Genomic DNA, 21,380 nt, shown 5'->3' on the forward strand with positions numbered 1-21,380 from the left:
CCACAGACTTGTCTGCTGAGGACCGGACTGGGACAATGGGATCTTGGGAACAGTTGGGGAACCATGGGGGGTGGGAGGGGGGTTGTTGGGGTGGTTCCGGTTGCGGGTCGGGGTTGGGGGTGGTTGGGGACACATACACTTCCTTCTATGCCTTGCTGCTTCTGGTAACGTTATGGGCGCCCATGCACCCCGCCTTATACGGGCGGGACCCTCACGTCTTCTTCCACATTCTTTTCTATGCCCCCTGACACTCTTAAAGTAGTTACCCTGAACGTCCGGGGTTTGAATAATCCTGTCAAGCGGCGGGCAGTGCTCTCTCTCCTTGAGAATACACACGCGGACATATGTCTACTTCAAGAGACGCACCTGCTGCCGCAAGACACACATAGGCTGCGCTCCCGTAAGTTCCCGTCACAGTTCTTCTCATCCTGCACCACTAAGATGGCGGGGGTAGCAATACTGGTGGCCAGTCGCTTTAAAGGGGAGGTCCTCCACAAGCTCACCGAACAGAGGGCAGACTGTTAGCATATCGGTTTAGGATTGGGGGTCTTATTTTTACAATTGGGTCTCTGTACAGCCCTAATGAACGACAGGAACGTTTCCTGCGATCGGCGGTTGAGGATATTACTGCCTCGCAGGACAGACATATTATCGGAGGAGACTTTAACATGGTCTTTGATTCTGCTACGGACAGGTCGGCGCAGCGCTACCCGCAGGTCGGGGCGTTCTCGGCCGACTTTAAGGAGTGGCTGGTGGAGGTGGGCCTCCTTGATCTTTGGCGTCACCTGCACCCCACGGACAGAGACTATTCGTACTACTCCCACGCACACAAGACGTACGCGAGGCTGGACCACCTGCTGGTCACGTCTCCGGTGCAAACGCTGGTCTCGGGATCGGACATGGGAGTGTTGTCCTTATCGGATCATGCCCCGGTCGATGCTACGTCGGGTCTGCCTCCGGCAGCTCTTCCCCCCAGGACGTGGCGCCTCCGTGACACCCTGCTGCACAGGAAAGTGGTGGTGGACCGTATTGAGGACACGATCCGGGAATATCAGACTCACAACGACAACTCTGACACCGCCCGGGCCACACACTGAAGGCAGTCCTCAGGGGGGAATTCTTAGCAATCTCCTCTGCCGAAAATAAAGAGAGGCAGGCTAAGATGGAAGAACTCACCGATAAGGTCCGTGAGCTTGAACAGATCCATCGCAGGACAGCGGCCCCTAGAATATGGCGGCAGCTCAAGGGTGCGAGGAAGGTCCTGGCGGCCCTGGACTTGGACCGAGCGGAGTACGCTGCACTCCGGCTGCGCCACACCTTTTACACAGGGGGGGACCGCTGTGGCAAATTACTGGCCAACAGACTCCGGGTGGCGCGCCAGAATCAGCTAGTGAAGGAGATCTCTAGCCCTACGGGGACGGTGGAGACGGATGATGCTCATATTGCAGCTGTCTTCCGCGGGTTTTATGAAGATCTCTACACTGGGGAGCCGCCGGACGAACCGGCCATGGCCGCATATTTAGACTCGGTCACCTTGCCCTCCCTAGACCCCCTGCAGGCGGAACACTTGAACCGGGATATCAGGATAGAAGAGGTGATCTCGGCCATCGCCAGGCTTAAACATGGCAAAGCGCCAGGCCCGGATGGATACACCACGCTCTTCTACAAAACGTTTTGCACGTCACTGGCCCCTATCCTTACTCGTCTTTTCAACTCGTTCGCTGCACCGGGGGCCATTCCGCCTGATCTTCTACGGGCTTCCATTACAGTGATCCCCAAACCTGGGAAGGACCCGAAGCATTGTGGATCTTACAGACCGATATCTCTTCTGAATGTTGATCTAAAATTATACACGGGGATCCTAGCCGCCCGCTTAGCCCCTCACTTATCCGGTCTTATAGATCCTGATCAGGCCGGTTTTGTCCCGGGGAGACAGTCGGTTGACAACACAAAACGGATCGTCCACCTGCTCGAGAAAGCATCCCGGATTCCGGGGGAACGAATGATGTTAGCGGTGGATGCGGAGAAGGCGTTCGACCGAGTGCACTGGCCTTACCTGGAACAAGTGCTGGTGAAGGCGGGCATAGAAGATAAGTTCCGCTCCATGATCTTTAACTGCTACAGACGGCCGACTGCTGTGGTTCGCGTGAATGGGTATACCTCTCGGGACTTTAACATCGAAAGGGGCACTAAGCAGGGATGTCCACTTTCGCCCCTGCTCTTCGCTCTTTATATGGAGCCGTTCGCCCAACGAGTGCGGAGCAACCCGGCGGTGGCGGGGGTACCGATGGGAGGTTTCACACACGCCATAAGCCTCTACGCTGACGATGTCATCCTGTCGCTTGACGAGCCCCGGACGGCCTTACCGGCCTGCATCGAGGAGCTGGCCTCCTTTGGCGCGGTCGCGGGGTTTAAACTGAATATGGGAAAGTCGGTGGCTCTAGATGTCTCCCTTGAACCGGCCACTAGGACCTACCTACAGGGCCGATTCCCCATGATTTGGTCATCAGGGGCGGTACCCTATCTGGGGATCCAGATAGCTCCCACCTTACCGGCCATGGTATCTGCCAACTACACGGCACTGGGTGCAAAAATCAGGGAGGAACTGGGCCGTTGGAATCGCGGCACCCTCTCCTGGCTGGGCAGGATAGCCGCCGTTAAAATGACGGTTCTGCCGCAGGTGCTTTACTTGTTTCGGGCCCTACCGCTCCAGCCGCCGGTCGGGTGGATCCCGCAACTACAGGCGGACATCTCGCGCTATATCTGGCAGGGGAAAAAACCCAGAATGCGTAGAGCCCTCTCACTATTGGCTCCTGAGGCGGGTGGGTTAGGGATACCTGACTTTCGTAGGTACTTCCGGGCAGCGCAGCTGCGTTACCTTGTGGAATGGAGTAGGTGGGAGTCCGACAAGCACTGGCTCTTCCAGGATCAAGCAGTGGCGGGTAGGCCCTTGCAGGAAATCCCATTTCTGCGCCGGATTCACCAGCCCTAAAATGTGTACGCCTCCTTTGTTACAAGAGTGCCACTGCGGGTCTGGGATGCCACTGCCATTACGTGCAGCCTCACCTCTTTCCCGTCGCCACTCACACCGTTAGTGGACAATCCAGACTTCACCCCGGGAATGGAACGGGGAGCATTCACACACTGGAGACAGGCAGGATGTAGAGCCCTGTGTCATATGTACGACCCGGAGGGGGTTGTCCCCTTCACGCAGTTTCGCCAGAAGTTTTCACTCCCTGAGACTGAAAGGCACCGCTATATGCAAGCTCGCCATTGGGCTCTTCAACCGCAGGTGAGAGAGACGGCGGATAGGCGCTTTCTACCATATGAACAGTGGCTGCTAACGCGTACGTCGGACTCAAAATTGATTACGGATCTCTATAAGTTGCTACAACCGCCTTCCACACACCTCTATAACCCGGGGAGGGAACGTTGGGAAAGGGAGTTGGGGAGGACACTGAGCCCTAAAGAATGGGAGCACATATCCTATAGAGCAAGGCATTCGGCGTACCACATGGGTCTCACTGACACACTGACTAAGGTCTCCACCTACTGGTACTACACACCAGAACGGGTTCACGAATTTGACCGTAGCAAGGAGGACACATGTTGGAGATGGTGCCGGCACAGAGGTACACTTACACACATTCTATGGGATTGCCCACTCCTGGAAACATACTGGAGGGAAGTGTTGGATGAAATTGATGCCCATTTTGGCATTGAACTACCACGCTTCCCCGCATACACATTGCTGGGGCTCCCGAATGGACTAATGTATCCCCTCAGATCCCGTAGGGGTAGGCAGATTGCCATTGCGCTAGGTTCAGCGGTTCAAAATATCCTGATACACTGGCGCACTGCCACGACGCCCTCTGTCACCGGTTGGCTCCATAGATTGTGGCACGTGTTGGGCATGGAGAAGTTGTCGCTCACAGTGACGGGGGATATAACGCAATTTACTGAGCTTTGGCAGCCATTTCATTCCTTGCTGCTAACAGAATTTAAAGAAATTACCTGTCCCAAGTACCTCCGCCTCATGCGGCTCACGAGCCCGGCAGCACAGGCCCCGTGACTTGATGGGAGAATCACTTCCCCTGTAGGAGGTGGCTTTGGTGTACACTTTGGATAGAGTCTGTGCACTGGACGTAGGGTGGGGAGGGGGTAGGGGGTGGGCTGGGATCCGGGAGTTGGGAAGTTGGGGTTTTTGGGGTGGCGATTGCAATGGAAATGTTCTCTCATACTGCGACAATGCATACCATGTATGGCTATGGTGGACTGGTACACACACACTGCACTTGACAGTTCCAGCTGGGGATGGGGCTCCACTCGCCTTAACAGGATGCTCCGTGATGATGTATGTTTGTCCTTGTATGTTGTGCTGAATAAAATACTTTAAACTTAAAAAGTGAGTTGAGTAGAATCTGAAGGATGGTTTCTTTCTGCATTCAGGGGCTGTTTATTATAAAAGTGATTTATTCACAAATGTTGGTTTTTCTGGATACTTAATGGAGAGTCACATTGAAGTATTGTCAGCGACCGCTTGCTGTTTCTTAATATTGAAACATGCAGAGCTGTACTTTGACTATTATAGTGATGTAAAAGTGAAATGTATTTTGAATCCTTCTTTTATTTTCTAGGAATCTCGTAGGAATACTTTAATAAAGGACACCATGAGAGAACAGTGCATTCCAAATCTGGTGGAATCTTGGTACCAAATACTCCAGACTTCGCAACACACAAATTCAGAGGTGACCTGCCAGTGCCTTGAAGTGATAGGTGCTTATGTCTCTTGGATCGATTTAACTCTCATAGCTAATGACAGGTATGAATCTATGCTATGCCTAAGCATGAAGAAAGGGGATTTAGATAGAGAATGAGTGAAGAAATGATGTAGAGATCAGGTTACTAAATGGCATGTGAATTTTAAGCAGGCACAAGTTATAATGCTATTCCACGCAAAGAACCCAGGAAATCAAACTGAGCCTTCGGTGCCTAATATTTACACTCCTTTTTCATTGTTTGAGTTGTGTTTACACACACGAGCTTCGTTTAAGTACCTATAAAAATATGTATTAAACGTCAAAACATCGGGAAAGCAATCCTACAGCTCGAACTTTGGTAAGATAGCTGTTGAGTTGCAGTGTTGCTCCTGAATTGATATTTCACCAGAAGAGAACTAAAAGTAGTATGTGTGTGTATATATATGTGTGTGTATATATATATATATATATATATATATATATATATATATATATATATATATATATATGTGTGTGTGTGTGTATATTTATTTATTTTTAAATATTAAGTGTATAGGCCATTGCTCACTTGTGGTCCATCTGATCCAAAATGTAGTTGCCAGGTGATCTCATTTATGACTGTCTCTAAATTCACAGTAATCAAACTCTAGCAATTACAGAACTACAACAATCCATATATCCACTCCCCATATGGAAAATAAGATCTACCATAAATATCTCTTTAACCCATAATAAAACATCTCTTTGGAATTTGGATACTGCTCTCCTAATTACAGTAAGTGATGGTAGTTATTTTACTAATGGTCGGTGTGTCCGATTGGATCCTCGTAAGTTAGAGCTTTACATCCATTAAAGATTGAGAACCTTCAAATCTCATTGGTCTCCCCAATGAGTCATGAAGCCTTTCGCAAAAATTGTTTACTGTTCTACATTAAAACAAGTTACTAATAGGTTTATGTAGAACGTTGTTGAGTCTAACACATTTTTGGTAAATTGTCTGCACATAGCTAAGTCTGATATTTGCTTAAACTCTGTCAATATTCACATATGTTTCATTTTAACATTTAGAAAAAGGCTTTGGCTGGCACTGTTTTTTTTTTTAAACTACTTTTTATTAATGAAACCTGGGAAAGCTAAACAAAGCCTGTCAAAGGCAATTCCATGACATAACACATTAAAACACACAGAGATGGGGTCTCTGTAGCCCCTCTAGCCAGAATCCCCACAGGTCAGTGGCAAATAAAGGTCATGTCAGTAATCTTTAAAAACCAGGGTGTGACCATGTCCCGAACCGCCCAGCGGATCTCCGTCCACCGTCGTGGGGCGAAGATACCATTCCTGCAGGAGGTTCATCACACTCTCGGGCATTGTCTCTTGAGCCCTTCCATGGACCCTACACTTTGGTTAACTCTTGGGGATGTCCACCAGCCCAGTTGGTAGTCTCTTCCATTCTCATGCACCAATCCATGTTTTGTATCCAGTGTTTCTCCCCCCAGGAATCTTTCCACAACCCCACAATTGAACATTGTCCATTTTCACCATCATCAAGCAACATTGCACAACAACAGTGCATATTTGGGAGGTGTTTGGTCACTCCTAGTCCCCAGGGCCCCTAACATTGGTCTAAGTTTCACTTATTCCCCTATTGTGTATGACATTAGCTGCCCTGCTTCAAAATGGTTTTGATTATGGGGCACACCCACAGGGTGTGGACCAAAGAGGCCGACATATGGCATCCCCAGAGACATTTATCACTGTCCACTCTTCCCAACTTGTGTAATCTTATTCTGGTAAAGTAGGCCGTGTGCAGAGCAAGAGCCTGATCTAATTTGGCCTCTCTGTGGTACCTACAGGTTTCACCCTAGTCAGTGTTATCTAGTGTTCCGAGAGCCACTTCCTACTTTTTTCTAAGGATTTGAAGGGGGCCATGGCTGTTAGTTAGCAGAGTCCTGTAGATTTGAGAAACCGCATGTTTCAGAAGTGGTGCCGCCAAGAGTTTAAATTCCAAAAGGGGCTCGTCCTTAACAGAGGTAAGGAGGGTTCCATATTGGGCGAGGGTGTGTTTAAGCTGCAGATAACTGAAACTCTGAGTGTCATGGAACTTGTATTGTTGCTGGATTTCCTCAAATTACAGCAGGTTTGCAGGACCCCAGATATCCCCCAGCTTGGAGTTGACCAGGAGACCCCAATTTTGAAAGCCCTGCAGCCTAGTCTGATCCGGCATTAGGGCGGAGTCCTACAGTAGTGTTTCTAATGTAATTTTGCCAGCCATCCCAGTACTTGAACGTCCTCTTAGCAGATTTGATGGACTGTAGTTCCCTGGGATTCCCCCTGGCTGTCATGGCTCTTTTGTCCCCTTGCAGTAAGGGTTTCTATGGGCCGCCACTGTTGGTTTTACTTGCTGATGTCAAGGGCTTTTGGAAGGGACTTGAAATATTAATTCTTCCAATTTTCATGAAATCCTTACTACATTTCTTAATTTGGTACTGGAAACTTGTAATGGTCCCTTTAAAGTTTAGATTCATGGCCCTTAACAGTACTTCTTCGAAAACTGTTTTTCTGATATCCGTGTTTTCAGCCTAAATAGGTAGGGATTGCCCTTAGATTTCTTCTGACGCCTTCCTTTTAAGTTGGTGGTTTTGACTTTTCATTCCTAAGTGAGGATTCCCAGTTCCATCTCAATCAAACTGTATCTATTGATCTGATTTCCTTAGGTTTTCAGAAATGTTTCAGGTGCATTTTATAAAAACTTTCATTTTTGACTAGATAACAAAGCAGACAAACTTCATTTCGAATGTCTGTTATGGTTTCCAGCCAATGATAGGAAACCCATCTAACCATGGATTGTACATTACATAAGGGAGTGTTACCTATCGTCCAAGAGAAGGCCTATTTTGCCAGAGGGAATCCACCCGTTTTTACTTTCCTGTGGAGATCTGTGTACACGGCTGACTGGTGACTTTGTAAATATGAACCCCATTTTACAGATCTCATATAATCAGAAATGCCATATTTGGCAAAGCAGTTTTGCTAAATCAGTGTAATGCTTCTCCATCCTACAAAGAGGCTTCCTTTCCTCTTATTGTACTGCTTTGATGTTTCTTTATTTCAAAAATGTTTTGATCGGTACCATTGTATGGTTTGGCTAGGTTACTTACATTGGTAAACTGTAACACCAAATGAAGTGTTCTTGCACCTTGCCATCTTTTCCCATCCATTATGGAGCTTTGATCCTTCAGCCTCAGTTTGAGAAAAAAGGAGGCCTTTTGAGGAAAGGTCTAGAGGGGTTTGCTGTTGACTGAATCGATAGGTCAAGTAGCAATAGTGTTCAAAAAGAATGTATGAAGGCCCGTTAAAACATCAGAAAGAGTTATCTTTTACCTGATATTTCTGACACCAGTGTTATTACAAGTGATACAGGTCTATGGCTGTTTTCTATGGAGGAGCGGAATTTTGTCTTCAAAAGTCTTATGTAACTATTCTCTCTCATTTTTCACTGATGGCAGTCACCTCATGAGATGATACCTTGTAAGTGCTAAACTAATGTGTCAGAAGTTGGAAAATGCAATTCAAAAGATGCATAAAATTATTTGAATTTTTATGTTGAAGTTGATCGGAGAAAAAGGCTAAAAATAAAGAACAAACCACCCGTAGATCGCAACACATGGTTTGATTTTGGAACATTGTGAATTGATAAAAAATAGTTTTGCAATGCTAACTTGTAAGCAAGTTTAAAAGTAGATCAGTATGACCAGTATAGTGGCACCCAGATCATTTCTCTGTCCAGTATTCATCTCTACCTTCAATCACATTGTTATAACATAATGTAATCTAAGACAGGGTTTTGCATTAGATGCAGTGAGAATAAAATGAAGTGCGATATGTTAAAGCAAATAGGGTAGTATTAAATCAACCAATACGTACATAGCGCAGGCTATCACCCTTGAGGGTATCCAGGTGCTGGGTTGCTGGGCTTAGTCAAAAAGCCATGTCTTGAGTCTCTTTCTGAAGTCAGTCAGTGAGGGTGATGTTCTGAGGTGGAGGGGGAGGGCGTTCTAGGACTTGGTGGTGAAGTGGGAGGAGGAGCGTCTTCCACTGGGGCTACGTATGCGGATGATACGCAGATTGTCTTTTCGCTGTCCACCACTAAAGACACTACGACATCTGCCCTTCAGTACGGCCTACGGCAAGTGACAGAGTGGATGCGCCTTAACTTTTTGAAGTTAAATGGGGATAAGACTGAGGTCCTTATCCTGGCCAAGCACAAGGACCTATGGGGCCCTCACCACTGGCCTCAGGAAATGGGTTCCTTTCCCCTACCTGTCACCCATGTCCGTAATCTGGGCATCATTATTGATGATAGTCTCTCTATGAGACAACAGGTGGCGAGTGTTGCTGCCATCTGTTTCACGATCTTGAGGTGGCTTCGTGAGATCATTTGGATGCTTAATGACTCAACCCAACGCACTGTAGTCCAGGCAGTCATCACCTCTCGCCTCGATTATGGCAATGTTCTCTATCTCGGTAGCTGCCAAACGGTATTGAGAAAGCTACAGGTACACCTTCTTTGTCAAGTTCCTAGACATGCTTCCATCTCGCCGTATTTACGTGACCTTCACTGGCTTCGAATTGATCAAAGAATTAAATTTAAAACCCTGTGTTACATCTTTAAAATCAAACCAGGTGTGGCACCAGCGTATCTGCAAGAGCTCATCCATCCTTACATTCCTTCTCGTCCCCTGCGCTCTACAGCCCATGGAGACTTCGTGATTCCCAGATTTAAACTTGCAAGAATGGGCGGCCGTTCCTTTTCTTGTCTTGGCCCTAAAATCTGGAATTCTCTTCTGGTGTCCCTGAAGAATGACCCGTCCTATCTCAGTTTTCGAAGAAATCTTAAAACCTGGCTTTTTTAGTAGCAAATGGTTCTTTACTGCTCTTTTCTAGCAATTTGTGTGCTAGGCGCCGGGAAACCCTTTTTGGGTAGCTGCTAATTTAATAATAATAATAATACGGCGGATGTGCGGGGTCTGTGCAAGGGAGAGGGAGGTGGAGCGAAGGTTTCTGGATGGTTGGTGGACGTTCAGGAGATGGCACATGTATGCTGGTCCTTGGTCCTATAGGGCTTTGTAGGCATGTGTCAGTAACTTGATTTGGAGTCTTTTCTGGATAGGGAGCTAGTGGAGTTTCCTCAGGTGTTGGGTGACGTGAGTCCATTTGGGCAGGTTGAGGATCAGTCTGGCACAGAGTTCTGTATCGTCTGGAGCCTAATAATGAGATCGTGGTGGTTCCTGTGTACAGTGCGTTGCCGTAGTCCAGCCGACTGGTAATTAAAGCTTGCATGACTGTGTACCAGCTGTCTTGTTTGTTGGATCAGCAGGTTTTGGCTGGTTTGATGGGGGCAACTCGGTCATCGGTGTTGTTGGTGATCCACATGTTGAAGTTCTGGACTGCTTGTTCCAGATTGGTTGTGGCATTGGGCTGGGTCGTGTTGAGGGCGTCCATGCATTGGCTCTGTGTCACTTTGCTCCAGCTGCGGAAGGAGGAGTTGGCGGGGTTAATGGCAGTACGCAGTGATCCTGCGATGGTGAAGTGGACAATGGCGTGATCGGTCCAAGTGAGTTCTGTGGCATGGCTGTATTTGACTCTGTTGCTGGACATGAAGATAGGGTATAGAGTGTGTCCTGCTTTGTGTGTGGGGGTCTGTAACCAGCTAGGTGAGGCTGATATTAGCCATTCGTTCCAGTAGTTTGGTGGAGTTGGTGTCTTTGGGGTCATCCAGGCGGAAGCTGAGGCCTGCGAGGAAGACGTAGTATCTGGAATCTATGGCATTTGGGGTGATGAAGTCTGTGATGGCGTTGGCGTGGCTGGTTCGTGGTCCTGAGGGGGTCTGTAGGCGAGGGTGCCTTTGGTTGTTTTGTCATCTGTGTGGAGTTGGAAATTGAGGTGTTTAAGTATCAGTGTGGTGTCGTCTTTGGTGGTGGTGCAACGGATTGTTACTTTGAGGATTAGGGCAATGCCCCCTTGGAGTCTGTTGGTGCGGTCGTGGTTTGTCATCTTACAACCTTTGGGCGTTGTGTGGCCATGCCGGGGTGGAAGAGGGGTTGATCCAGGTCTCTGTGAGGAAAGTTGCATCAGGGGCGAGGGTGGAGATGGGGTCCCACTCATCGGTGGCGTGTGTGCAGAGATCTCTCATTGATCAGGAGGCATTTTAGTAGTTCAATGGTGGTACCGGTCGACGGAATTAGAGTGGCACAGATTTCTGTGAGAACAGGAGGTGCTACGTTGCTGGTGAAGAGGCTACAGTGGCAGGTGAATAGTCCTGCTGTAGAACGAGATGATGCGAGGCAGCAGTTGTTGCGGCGTCCGAGGTCCAGGGCTTGGAAATCTGCAGTGGAGTACCTGTGGGTGCCCGGAAGGCTAGGGTTCCTGGTGCTGGGCACAGAAGGGCTAGCCTTTGGCACGCCCGAGCTACAGTCTCCCTTAGGTAGGTCCTGGGAGAGATGTTGGGGAGGCGGGAAGCAAGTGGCGGGAAACGGTGCCAGTCAGGCTAAGGAAAGGCAGAAAAATAGACTAAATACTAAAACTAAATTAACTAAATAAGAATACAATAAAACAAAAAAAACTGTCTGTCAAGGCTAGCTACCCAGGATTAATTTACAGCAGTTCAGAGGTTGGAGGCGCACGGAGGAGGAGGCAACTGACGAGCAGCGATGGGGAGCTGGGGAGTCTTGGAGAAGACTAGCTTTTTTTTTAATTCCTTGATAATTAAAAGTTTAAAGTAACTACGTGGATATGAGAATGTGCTAACTTACGTGGAAAGACAAGAGATAGAGATATGTCTAACAAGCCTTTTCTTTTGCATTGCTTCTTTTTAATATCAAACATGAAGGCAGGATCATTTACAAGCCATTGTTTTTATTTTCATTTGACTTTTTTATGGCCGGTATGTAGTCAGTGTTATAAACTTCTAGATTTCACACAATCTGTATTAAATACCTAGCTCACATGCAAATCTGTTCAACAAATAGTTCAAGTACTTAAGTGACTCACTAAAAACAGAAACGTTGGTATGCTTTATTTGCAGGTTTATTAATATGCTGTTAAGTCACATGTCCATAGAAGTTCTACGTGAAGAAGCGTGCGACTGCTTGTTTGAAATTGTAAATAAGGGAATGGATCCAATTGATAAAACCAAATTGGTGGAGTCTTTGTGTCGAGTGCTGGAGTCATCTGGTTTCTTCAGCATTGATCAGGTTAGTTTGATACATTTCTCAGCCTAACAATGCAAAAAGTCACTCAGTCCCTTTTCTTCAAGACCTCACAATTTTATGAAATTGATATGAAGAGGTTGCTGAAAGTACATATGCAGGACTGGATTCCTTTGGACAACACATGGAGGAAACTCCCTTTCAGAGCCCTAGGTTGTGATGATTTGATGCAGATCTCAGGTCTGAAACAGTGCCACAATGTGAAGCAAGCAATGGGGAATGTTTTTTTCTGTTTCAAGGTTACATGGCAGACGCTTCTTATGATACTCTTCTATAACTATTAAAATACTGATTAAAATAAACATAGGTCATGATGGGTTCCTCTGTTAAACCGGACACAGGCTGGACAGGACAACACTAAGCTCTCTTCACAACCATAGTTTGGTAGGACACTGCCACAAAAAATACGTAGTTCTCAACCCATGCCTCTTGGCATTATTCCCTGCTGGGGCCTGGTCAGTGACCCTTAACTTCAAAGTTTCCAAGTTTGCTTTCAGACAAGTATGATTGAGAAGGGTTGCGATGTGCTTTGTGACGTTTCAAAAGCTGTCATTGATTTCTACAACGGTAAAACCCTGTATTTTGTGCATAATGTATTGATGTAGTAATTGTTATTCTGCACTTGTTTCTTGGTAGACTGACATACTATGTAGTATTCACATGCTCCAAATAGTTTTCTGCTCTGGCCTTCCTTAACTTTTCCTAGATTCCTATTCTTCTTATGTATTGCTTTTATTTCTGTGAACCTCATATTTAAAGGTAGCTATTGTGTTGCAGGAGGAAGATGTGGATTTTCTAGCCAGGTTTTCCAAACTTGTGAACGGAATGGGACAGTCACTGATAATTAGTTGGACTAAACTGATTAAAAATGGTGATCTGAAGAGTGCACAGGAAACCCTACATAGTATTGAAAGTAAAGTGCCTCTCATGCTGCGTTTGCTTGTACATGAAGACGATGACATCTCTACCAACATTATTGGTTTTTGTTACGATTACCTGCAGATCTTGAAGCAAGTATGTTTAAAATTTTTAAAACCAAGGTGAAGAAAAATGTTACAAATAGTTATCTTTTACTGATAGTAACTGTTTTAGGTCCTTTTAATTTTCTCTTCCTTAATAATGCTTGCCTGTCATCAGTATTCTATCAAATATTTTGAAAACCACATTGTATATTAATTTTATTTACATTTTCATTGTGCCATTCTTTGGCACGATAAAGTTATTTTAATGAATAGGGATGATCTGGGTTCAATGAATAAGCATAATGTGGGTTCACACTATTGAAAAATGTGAGTGTCAGAAGCTTGGCTGTGACTTGGTGTGATGCCTTAGCACTGGTTTTGAGCTGGAATGCATCTAGCTGCTGCGAGGTTAGTGCTGGGAAAATTGGATATTTTTAATGTGGGGATTGGAAAAATATCTGAAAGAATCTATGTTTAGCTCTTGTAACCGCATTGAAGAATATTGTGGATTTAAGTGACTATTGCACCAAAGATATATCTTGTTGTGCATTCTCCACTTCCTAACACACGTATAAAAGCTTCCAAAAAGATCTGAATCCTTAAGAGTTTTGATGCCTTCAAAGTGTGGGTGATAATCGTGGTAAAACCAACTCCTACATGTATATCTCTAACAATAACACCCAATTCCTGTTTTCTTCCTCCACGCATGTAAGACTCCAGACTTTGATTCTATGGTGTGGTACCTTTATTTCATTTGCTGTCTCCCTTTCCTGGAAAGTGTATTTTTGATTCACAGTAGGTAACAATAGAAGAATTTGCCTTCCTCTGTTGCACATGTTGGAACTGTCTGGTTCTAGGCAGTTTATCGAATGCCAGTGCCGATGGATGACCCACACATCATGCATTTTTTATAAAGGGACCCACCATCTGCTAAGTTCCTGTTTCCAAAGTGCTATAACGCATTTGTGGATTTGAAGAACTCACTCCTCTTAGTGCCCGAGTAGGGACCTTTAATGGAGGCTCCCTTCGGCATCCAAGCAGGAAGTAAATGGACTAGCTAAAAGGAATTTGGCACCAGCCTATTGAGAGTTGGCAACTCCTATTGCTGCTAGTACGAGATCACTGTTCTTGGACTCTGTACATCACAATCAAGAGGGAACCCTATGATTTCACCCATGTTCTTTGTACTCATCAGTGGAAACGCACCATGTTGGAATCGTTGGGTTTCCATTGTCCCAGATGTTCTTTAGAAATTGTATCGGATGCCAAAGTTACCTCAAATGGGTGATCATACTTCAAAACTCAACCATACAGACATGGAGCATTTGGGATGGTTCCGGATGCTTCCGGATCCCTGAGCCCAATGGCAAAGATGCATATCAAACACAATCAGTATTGTTTTGCAGCGTGAATCTTTTCTGGGTTCACATGTTGAGCTTTATTTTGCCATTTAGAGGTTGGCTACGAAATTTTGCACTCTTTTGTAGCTGGTGGGCGTTGACGGACCCCCAATTTATGCTTCTTCTGATGTTGTACTGCTTCTCCAGAAGCTCCCACCTTGCGCCTGGATGCCCTACTGAAGGATCTCCAATAACAGGAAGAAGTATGCGAAAAGTTCACCGAAATCAGATAACAAAACCGGTAAAGAGATACAGAAGAATTCAGGAGAATGAAAATGCCCGTTTACAGGACTCCCTGTGCGGCTTAATCAAGAACACCCCATTCCTGCAGGAATTGGCACCACAAGTTCTCGGTGGGACAAACACCTGGTCTGCAACTTCTGTCTGCCTGTAGGTGACTGAAGCGAAGATTGCAATGCTTGATCCGTGTTCATGTCAAAGACACTGAGGGTGAGAGAGAGCGAGCGAGAGCACGTGCTAAGCCCGTCACAACATGCAGGGGCAACATATGTCTCCAAACCTAAGAGACCTGGTTCCCTCAAGTGAAAAGGAGGAGAACGTCGCTGAAGAAGCCGAGGGTGAAACAGTCCTGATCATGCTTCAAAACTCAACCATACAGACATGGAGCATTTGAGATGGTTACGAATCCGAGCCAAATGCCAAAGATGCATATCAAACACAATCAGTATTGTTTCGCAGCGTGAATCTTTTCTGTGGTCACATGCTGTGCTTTATTTTTCCATTTAGTGGTTGGCTACGAAATTGTGCACTCTTTTGTAGCTGTTGGGCGTTGATGGACCCCCATTTGATGCTTCTTCTGATGTTGTACTGCTTACTCCAGAAGCTCCCACCTTATTTATTTACTATTTATTTGAAGAGTTTTATATAGTGCTGGCTAGACCAGGAGGTATCAGAGCGCTTTACATGAGGAACATTGAGTTACAAGATACAAATTACATCTGTTACAAGAGCATAGTAAAAACACAGGCAAAAAACAATTTTAAAGTTGTTCGTCGGAGGGAGGGGGAGGAAGGACACACAGCTGGGAGACCAGGAGAACTGTGCCCAATGTCCGGCTGGTTAGGTGACGGCCGAGGGGTAAAACCAAGGCCAATCTCCTCTATAGTTGTCTAGCAGCTCCACCGGGCATCAGCCATGTTGCTCAGGTCTCCGAGATCAGGGATAACAAGAATAACAGTTTTGCATGGTTACAGTTAGTTACAGTTGCATAGACAAAGATATAAGGACAAGTCCCCAATGGTGGATGGATGAAAAAGGGGAGGGGAGTAGAACCAGATGGATGGGAAGCAGATCAGTCCTGGCAGACCAGCAGGGGAAGACAGGTACCTCATGGGAGCCCAAAAAGATTAGAGTAAGCTGACCCAAACCCAGGTGGGGTCACATAATCACTAAGTCCAATGCCAAATTCAATCACTGCGTTGGGTCATCTCGGTAATTTGGGGGACCTCAAGGTGGGGGTGAAAATAAGGGAGCCTCATTAGTGTCCATTAATGTCTGGTGGGGAGCGAGCATCCCAGAGGTGGCCATCCAGGGGCAATGGAGAGGCAGGCGACCAGAGGTGTGGACCGGCGGGAAGCAGTGATCCAGGAATCGGTTGAGGCCAACAAGATGGTGGGCCCGGAGTAAGAGTCACAACAACCTCAACACAAAATGCGGCCCCCAGATCAACAGAAAATGCAAGCCAAAGAACAGCTCCAACCTCCCCCACAACCAAGCACATCCCGTGTAGTCTATTATGTGTACCATCTTCACCACCACGTTCTTGTGGCCCCTAGGAACAATGTTGATGCCCTCCCCACCAGGCCGTACACCCAGCCATCACCAACGTGGGGGAGGCAGTCTTCAGCGCCCACAGGCTCAGTCAGCTGATCCACGTCACATAGCAGCCCATGCAGCAATCCCCCGGCAGCACATCCAGCGGCCCACAAGTACTGCTCGGTCCCTCCTCACATTCCCAGCAGCTCCTACACGGTCACCACAATCCACATTGCACAGCAGGCGAAGGCCCCCAGTCAGTGCCAGCTCCTCACAGAGTCCGCCCGCCTCAGCTCAGCTCCTCTAGTGCCCGCAGCGGTCGCTACAGCCAGGATGGAAGAGGGGTTCACCGCTCACCTCTGCTTTCATGAACGGGTCTGGCAGCCCTGCTGCGGCTTCTTTTTGCGACCGTGCCCCACTAGCGGACGGAGGCTCCTGTACTCCTGTCTCACGTTGGCTGCAGCCACGGTGTTCTTGCCTGGCACCCTCACCACTCCAGCACCAACCGCTCCCGGTATCGGCGGGGTGGGGGTCAGGGTCTGCCCTGCCCCCGCCGGAGACCACCCGTGCCCTCACAGGACCCCAGCAGCCTCGCCGATTATGCCAGCTGCCATCTTGCAGCTGCGAAGCGCCCTCAGAACTCCGGTGTCGGTCACAATCTACAGGCCCAGGAGGGCTGCCCGCACATCGCTCCTGGGACCAGGACGATCACTACAGTGTTCTCGGTCCAATTCCGCTGCATATATCCACGGATGGGCCGCTGTGGATGGGATTGTAAGCGGATGAGCAGACTCGCTTTCAGAGCCGCTTCAGCAAGCAGCCATCTTGCCGCCGCCACGTCATGTCATCATTGCGTCTGGATGCCTTCTGAAAGATCTCCAATAACAGGGAGAAGTTTGCCGAAAAGTTCACCGAAATCAGATAACACCGGCAAAGAGGTACAGTAGAAGTCAGGAGAATGAAAATGCCCGTTTACAGGGCTCCCTGTGCGGCTTAATCGAGAGCACCCCATTCCAGTTCTGCAAGAATTGGCACCACAAGTTCTCGCAGGGACAAACACCCGATCTGCAACTTCTGTCTGTCTGTAGGTCACTAAAGCGAAGATTGCATCGCCTGCTCCGTGTTCACGTCAAAGACACTGAGGGAGAGAGAGTGAGAGAGCGCTAAGCCCATCACAACATGTAGGGGCAACAGATGTCTCCAAACCTAAGAGACATGGGTCTCTCGTGAAAAGGAGGAGAATGTCGCCGAAGAAGCCGAGGGTGAAACAGTTGACACAGACCTACGGATCTTTGACGTATAAAGCCACCCGGCCAAAAAGATAAAGAGATCAGAGGTAAGAGAATAATTGTACTTGAAGAAAATGACGAAAAACGGACTCAAGAGTGCCGAAGCACTTGCCGTTCGCAGGCAGCCTGAGACAAGGAGCCCCTAGCCCCTGCAGTCTCTCGAAGGAGACACTGCAGAAGGAAACACTCCTGAAAAATCCAAGTTGTCAAAGGATGGAGCAAGCACGTCGTCTAAATCTGACTGGTCCCGATCAGAACATCGAAGCTTGATGACTGAAAAATCTTCGAAAGACTCTGCGACCCGAAGAGAGAAGCAGCAAGTAATCGAGAAGAAGAAGAAGAGGCTTCACAAAGCCGATATGGTTGCCCTTTTACAGAAAAAGGACTTTGATGAAAGTCTAAAGGGTTTTTGGATAGCTCCTAAAACTTCAACGCCTCAGGACCAGAGCGAAAAAGAGGTTGAGGAAATCGATCCAGCATGTATAAAGGGCACAGTACCTGCTGAGTCGGTTATAAAATCAACAGCGCAGATGAGGGCCAACATCCCATTCCAACATCCCATCCTACATCAGGCCCGCTTCCAGACAAGGAGAGCAAAAGGATGGACTTCATGTGTCGAAAGTTTGAATGTAGTGCAGCTACTGAACTGACATGCCCATCAACACTTCGAGGAGATGGTAGAACATATGAAGCACCTCCCTGAACAATACAACAATACAGAAAAAGGGCTGCACACTTGGCTGAAAGTGGTAAGAACATCACCAACACATGCCTAAAATCTGCATTGGACGCAGCAGACACATCAATCTGCCAAATGATGATGGGCATCACCCTCGGACACCATGCTTGGCTGAGAATTTCTGGTTTCAAGCCAGAAGTGCGTGCAAACATTCTTAATATCCCTTTTAACGTGGAGCAGTTGTGTAGGAGCGCAGTGGATGAAGCACTAAACCAACTAATGAAGGGCAACAAAATGTACATTCTAATGAATGCAAAGCACATAAATACCTCAGATTTGTGATGAACAAGACTCACTACCAGTTTACAATACTGGCGTTTGGGATAATATCTGCACCAAGAGAGTTTACAAATTGTCTAGCAGCTCTACCTGCAGACTTAAAAAGACAGGGCATACATGTCTACCCTTACTTGGATGACGGTTAGTAAGAGCAAACTCATACAGCAGGTGCAAAGAACATATACAACAGGTAATGAGGAATCTATTCACATTGGTGTTCTCCGTAAACATGTGGAAGTAGTCTCAAGAATCAGAACAAGATAACTTATTTCTGGGGGCAAGGATCAACTCAATCCATGGAAGGTCTTTCCCAACGAAAAGAGAACACAATCACTATTGATGGAAACTCTCCTTTACCGGAAGGGGCAAGCTCTGATAGTAAGGACTGTGGGGCAATTATTAGGGAAGATGGCATCATGCATCCCTTTAATCCCATATGCAAGACTTCACATGAGACCAATACAGGAATGGTTACAGAATCAATGTTCACGAGCAACAGGGAGTTGGGAAGATCTAGTGGTTGTCGCACAAAAGGTACAAGAGGAGAACAGGTCACACATAACACAAGGGAGAACATATGCACAACCAACTCCTACTCTTAAAATTACAACAGGCGCCTCACATATGGTTGAAGAATGGGGGAGTCAGGTCCAGGGACGTGGGGCTAGCTGGACCATTAATATAAATTCTAAGTACACAAATTGCCAGCCACACACTTACTCAAATCCTCTATTTTTGAGGGAACAAACCATAAGAGACTTCCTGGTTCGTTCGGGTATATCACTCAAACCCTTTTATTATTTATTTGTTTTTTGTCTTTTTTTTAAAGTATTGATGTATGAAAGGGACACCTTATCGTTTGTACACCTTATATACAATTATTTACAATTCGCGATTATTTACAACACAAACACATACACATACATATAACTAGTTGTATTATACAAAGTGAATTGCTCTGATATATATACACTCAAATATTCATACTATGAAGAAAAAATCATCCGTAATTCCATAAAGACCAGAGTCAAAAGTATAAACTTGATGACAATCATAAATCAATGAACTACAGCTGAATGTAGGCAGTTCAAATAAGGAAAAATAGATTCCAAATTAATTCATTCAGTCCATTCAACCAATAAATGGCTAATCTTTTTACGCCAACGCGTTTCGAATCCGGTATGTCAACTCTACGGATTCTCATCAGGGTTCTGCCTTAATATGGGATATCTGCAAGTGTATAAAATAAGACTTGTTTTAGCTACATTTTTGACAGTTGTTTAGCTTCCAACTACATTTAACTCGGATTCCTCATATTACCTGTTGAACCAGCAGCCGCCGGTCAAGGGTAAGGTATTAGTTCTGACTGAGTTTCTTTTCTTTTCGGGATCTAAAAACAAACGCAGGTATCATGACCTGTTCTTGCTCACTTTTTAAGACCAGAATGGGGCACATATGTTATTAACATACCTTACTGGATCATGCGCGTGATCCTACGTTTCCACCAAATGGGAGTTAATTTTCAGTCTTGTGTTACAGCCTGAAAATAATGAGAATAACGTTTTACGCGCTTTTTATGCACAGACGGAGAGAGTATGGCACTCGTAGCTCTACTCGGCATACCTGCTCTGAGGGATTCCTCGCTTGGGCTGTTCGTGTTCTAATCGGTTGCAGTGGTAAACGCTTTCTGACCATGTGGGCACCGCTTTCCTCAATCCTTATTGTTTGCGCTCGCTTTCCCTAGAGGAAATGACAGCGTTTTATTAGGTATCAGGGGCTACTGCAATATTAGTGGCAAATTGAACCCATGTTAGCTCTAGACTTACTTGAAAAAGCTGTGACTCGGCATCTAGCTCTCATTCACTTAGTTTGGCAGCCATGTTGTAACATGGCTTTGGACCTACTTATAGCTACTTACTTGGCGGCCATCTTAGAGTGGGGTCGCTAAAGAAAGCTCTCATTCACTTAGTTTGGCAGCCATGTTGTAACGTGGTTTTTGACCTACTTGTAGCTACTTGCTCGGCGGCCATCTTAGAGTGGGGTCGCTAGAGAAGGCTATCATTTAGATGTAAAAAAAGGTGAATTTAAATCACATATGAGAACATACGCGCAATTACCATCGACCCTTTCTTTTAGAGGCACGTTACTAGGTAAAGCTCACACTCTAGATATTTCAGAAAGCGAGTTAAGCCCGCTGAGTGCGCTATTAAACTTAAGTATAAGGTAGGCCTCTTTTTTTAGTAGAAGTTTATCATGGTCGATGGATCTAGACTGTTGCAGAACATATAGAATTGACCACTTTAAGTCATTCTCAGTGTGTTTATTTTCAATGCAATGCTCCACCATAGGTGCTGTAAGCACTTTATTCTTGATTCTAGACTTATGTTGCGTTATGCGCATATTCACTTGTTGTGTTGTCTTGCCTATGTAAATCTTATTGCATGGGCAAATGACTACATACACAACATTTCGTGTTTTACAATTTGAGAAACTTAAGTGTTTCCACTTAATATTCCCATGTTGGAATTCCTTCCCTTCCACAGTAGTCCCACAGGCCACGCATGTCCCACATTTATGATGTCCCTCAATGGGTTTCATTCTCCATTGAGACAATAGGTCACTCTTAGGTTTGGGTAATGCTATCTCCGCTCGGACAAGATGTTGTCCGATGCTCCTGTTCTTACGATACTCAAAAAGCGGACGGGGAAATGGACAGTCCAGGTTTTCTAGTAAGTGCCAATTTTTTAACACGGTTTGTCTGAATTTGTTTGTGTCAGGCCCAAATGTGGTGACACAGACCATCCGGTCTAGTTCAGCCTTTGATTTTGTTTGTAGCAAACATTCGCGTGGTGTACATCGTGCCCGCTTGAATGAGTTTTTTAACAGTTTTTTAGGATAACCACGGCT

At 46.2% G+C, this 21,380-nt stretch overlaps 1 protein-coding gene across 2 annotated transcripts in view; it reads left to right on the forward strand.

The window, feature by feature from the left end:
• The window catches only part of XPOT (exportin for tRNA), a 538,373-nt gene that overhangs the window by 218,632 nt on the left and 298,361 nt on the right, over positions 1-21,380 (forward strand). For both annotated transcript variants that reach the window (XM_078676087.1, XM_078676095.1), the window contains exons 7-9: positions 4,638-4,822; positions 11,845-12,013; positions 12,806-13,042. In XM_078676087.1, the coding sequence (XP_078532213.1) occupies positions 4,638-4,822; positions 11,845-12,013; positions 12,806-13,042 (591 nt within the window). The remainder of the gene's footprint in view (positions 1-4,637; positions 4,823-11,844; positions 12,014-12,805; positions 13,043-21,380) is intronic.

The sequence above is a fragment of the Lissotriton helveticus genome, chromosome 1_1 (assembly GCF_964261635.1).
Source record: "Lissotriton helveticus chromosome 1_1, aLisHel1.1, whole genome shotgun sequence".
Classification (NCBI taxonomy): Eukaryota; Metazoa; Chordata; class Amphibia; order Caudata; family Salamandridae; genus Lissotriton; species Lissotriton helveticus.